The sequence below is a fragment of the Lactuca virosa genome, chromosome 8, assembly GCF_052849685.1.
Source record: "Lactuca virosa cultivar CGN04683 chromosome 8, Lactuca_virosa_CGN04683_v6, whole genome shotgun sequence".
Taxonomy (NCBI): domain Eukaryota; kingdom Viridiplantae; phylum Streptophyta; class Magnoliopsida; order Asterales; family Asteraceae; genus Lactuca; species Lactuca virosa.
In genome coordinates, this window is record NC_136433.1 from 270,959,957 (window position 1) to 270,963,604 (window position 3,648).

At 40.3% G+C, this 3,648-nt stretch overlaps 1 protein-coding gene across 2 annotated transcripts; it reads left to right on the plus strand.

Moving 5' to 3' along the window:
* The first annotated feature begins 1,081 nt into the window (after nt 1-1,081).
* On the plus strand, nt 1,082-3,434 carry LOC145133371 (uncharacterized). 2 transcript variants are annotated; one of them, XM_079068315.1, is made up of 3 exons: nt 1,082-1,511; nt 1,672-1,793; nt 3,233-3,434. In XM_079068315.1, the coding sequence occupies exons 1-3, from the start codon at nt 1,205-1,207 to the stop codon at nt 3,314-3,316; spliced, it is 513 nt and encodes a 170-aa protein (XP_078924441.1). In that variant the 5' UTR covers nt 1,082-1,204; the 3' UTR covers nt 3,317-3,434. The 2 variants fall into 2 exon arrangements, 1 of the variants encoding a protein (XP_078924441.1); XR_013718565.1 differs by having other exon boundaries at nt 1,082-2,834.
* The last annotated feature ends 214 nt before the right edge of the window (nt 3,435-3,648 follow it).

The window sequence follows — 3,648 nt, forward strand, 5'->3', positions numbered from 1 at the left end:
GACTTTGTCTCACATAATTGTTTCAACAAGCTTACGTTTTGTGTAATGAAAACCCTTGTAAGTGTAAATATCATTTTTTTCATAGTATTAATATAGTGCATAATAATTATATGTTTTTCATATAATTATTCGTCTTGTTCCAAAATGTTATAATGGTGTTAATGACCCATAAAATATACCTTTTATAGTTTATCATATAAATGTTTCGTTGTACCTACACACACACATACACACACACACACACACACACATATATATATATATATATATATATATATATATATATATATATATATATATATATATATAAGTTAACATGTTTAGATGTTCATAAATAACATATATTATACATCTAACACAAGTATATGAACTATTAGTATGATAAAGTCAGTTTTATAGTTTTTGACATTTTTACGTCGCCAAACGGTATTGAATTATAAACTTTGTAAAATATATTTTTACCTTTTTGTGAAGTTGAAGTCAAGCTAACCTTATATGTTTAAAACAACATATTTTAGGCCAAATTTCACAAAAATGGCACCATAACCTCGTTATACCATTTTTGTTAGAAACCCCTAATTTTTGCAGAAAATGATAGATTTTTTGGGTTTTCTTTTTGTAAAACCAAATCTGTAACACCCCGTTTCGTAGATAAATAAATAGATAAAGATTTATAAAAATAAAATAAAATAAATAATAGCTTAAATGCGAAATAGTGTAGCAAGGAGTTAGTTTTGGAGTTAAGATGTAATTTCCGGACTAAATTGTGAAGAATTTTGATAGTTGAGGGCTGTTTAGTAAATTACGGAGTTGATTGAGAAGAATCTTAGAAGTGGGGGTATGTTTGGTAATTATTAGGACTTATTATGAAAGAGAATTATGGAATCAAGGGCAAATGGATAAATATTGGATTTAATTTGTAAAGGATTTCAAAGTCAGGGGCTAAAGGGGTAAATTCTGGAGTTAAATTGAAAAAGATTATGTGAGGAGGGACTAGTATTGGCATAATGGTCGAATGTATGGATGGGACACGGGTTAAGACCCGATGCTCATTCTTTCCCGCTTCATGAAGAGAAGCCGAGTAACCCTAACCCTAATTTATGCTCAGCCGCCACTTTTCCTTCTTCCATTGTCCAGCCGCTACCACAAGAAGCTACCACAGCGGCTTGCATCTCAGGTCCGACCGCCGACTGCTACACTGCCAATGAAGGTCGCTTTGCGACGTCTGTTGCCGGAAATGTCGGGGGCCGCTGGAGAACCGCCGAGAACCGGAGACAAACCCGTTGCTCGTCGTGGGTGGGTCGTGAGCCACCAGAAACTCTCAGTTAGTCCACCGCAAACCACCCTCTTCTCTCTCTTTCGTTGTTTTCTGTGGGTACGACGCCGGAAGCGTCATTGTCGACGACGGTGGCCATGGGGCCGCTGTGTGCGAATTTTCGACGACAACATCCTCCTAGTCGACTGTTGGGGGCTTGATCCCGAGTCGTTTCATGTCTGTGTTGCTGCCACAGGTTGTATGCGTAATCTCAGACCTAGAAACCCATCGCCACCACCTCATGGTGGTGGCTGCCACCGTGTTCTGCCGCCTATTTCCGCCACCAGCCACCGTAGGAGGTGGCTGTGTGTGTGTTTATTATTAGTTGTGAAGAAGTATGTGTGATTTTTGGACAGGAACCACCACCACCATTGGAAATGGTGGCCGCCGCTGTGCCGCTGTTGTTGCTATCAGACCTCCGTACGCCGCCGTGAAGTGGGTGACCGTGTGCGTTTCCGAGCAAGAGGCGTATTTTGTGGTGTGTGTTTTTTTAGCCAGAAAACCAAGGAAGCCACCGCCACCACCGTAAGGTGGTGGCTGCCGCCTCGAGCCACCGCCAGCCACCACTAGGGTGGCTGTGTGTGTGTTTGTGTGTTAGAGTAGTTAGTGTGTGTGTTTATTTGTGTATTAAAAGCTTGTAATTGTAATTAGCAAAAGAGTAATGAAAAGAACCATAACCACCACCGTAAGGTGGTGGCCGTCGCCGTGAGCCGCCGTTGACCACCACTACCCGAGTTGGTAGTGGGTGGTGCCCCACTAGCAAAACCCTAATGGGCTTAAAGATTAATTTTGGGCCTATTGGGCCATGTTTGGGTGGAAACCCTAATTAGGGTTTAGAAAACCCTAATTGTGAGCATTTAGGCCTTGGACTTATTGGGACCCACCTTTGGGCCATTGGGATTGGATTGTGTATTAAGCCCAATTATTTCATATCATTTATCTAGTAGAGTAAAGGACTTAATGGATTAAGTCGTTAATGGGTTAAGTGAGAAACACTTAACCCTAATCGTCATTTTATGTAAAACCCTAATTTCACTTGGACCTTGAGTTGGACTTTCCTATTGGGCTTTGGTGTTTGAGCTAATAATGGGCCATCCAAGATCAATCATTAGATTGGAATATTTAGATGGGCTTTAGGGTAAGGCCCAATGATGGTGTAGGCTCAATTTGGAAAATTGGGCCATAGTTTGGGCCTTAATGGTTATATGATATTGGGCCATTAGAAATACCAAATGTTTGGACTGGACTAAGTAGTTGGGCCGTTAATTATGACCATGTAAAGGTTTGGGCCCAATTTGGAAAATTGGGCCATATGTTGGGCTTTGAGCTATAGTTGGACTGTCGGGCCTTGGGCTAGGATCAAGCTAAGATTGGGGTAAAGCAGTCTTTTACCCCAAGCATGGACTTATGGTTATATATTGGAACCCAATTATTAATTGGGTGTTATTTGGATGTTGACAGTTCGGGAACCTGTCATCTAGCAGCTGGGGTTGGGTCTACGGGACTTCAACAGTGCGAGGTGAGTTTCCTTCCAGTAGGAACGGATCTACGGCCACAATGCCGGCCCGTTTAGATGATAGTAGTTCCGGACTTCGATCCGATGACGGGGTGGTCCCGAGAAGTAGTTACGTATGCTTGATGTCTTTGTGATTCATGCATGTTTATGTTATGTGTTATATGTTCCGGACTTCGGTCCGATGCCGGGCAAGCCCGATGCAGTATATGTGGTTATGTTATATGTTTATGCTTATGTTATGTTCAGTTTATTCCGGACTTCGGTCCGATGCCGGGCGGGGCCCGATGAAGTGGGCAAGGCCCAGTATGTGCTATATGTGTTATATGTGTTATTGTATGGTATGTGGTAGTTTGGGGGAGCTCACTAAGCTTCGTGCTTATAGTTTTCAGTTTTGGTTTCAGGTACTTCAGTTTTCAAAAGAGGAGCTCGGGAAGATTGCAGTGCACACACCACAACTTTCAGCCTGGGATTGTTTGAGACTTTGATATAATTTTCTCATTTGTTTTGATACAGTAGTTGATATGAGATTCTGAGATACATGACACTTGGGTTTCTTATTGATTATGGATGGTTATAGTTTTTATAATATTTTCAAAACGAAATTTTTGGACCATGTTTTTGGGATGTTTCAAAATCCTTGGTATTTATAACTAGTTTCATAACATATGGCCAAAATAGCATACTTTGGTTTATATCCCACAAAAATAGTGTAATAATTTGGTTATAACCATTTTTGCTAGAAAAATCATATTATGCTCATAAAAACCATAATTTTTATAGTTTTGTTTTTATGACTTTTTCTTAATAACATATAGCA

Excerpts from the sequence above, each read along its gene's own strand:
- LOC145133371 (XM_079068315.1), top strand. The coding sequence starts at position 1,205 with ATGAAGGTCGCTTTGCGACGTCTGTTGCCGGAAATGTCGGGGGCCGCT. Across the intron at positions 1,512-1,671 it reads TGTCTGTGTTGCTGCCACAG|GAACCACCACCACCATTGGA; the intron begins GTTGTATGCGTA and ends ATTTTTGGACAG. Across the intron at positions 1,794-3,232 it reads AGCAAGAGGCGTATTTTGTG|GTACTTCAGTTTTCAAAAGA; the intron begins GTGTGTGTTTTT and ends TTTTGGTTTCAG.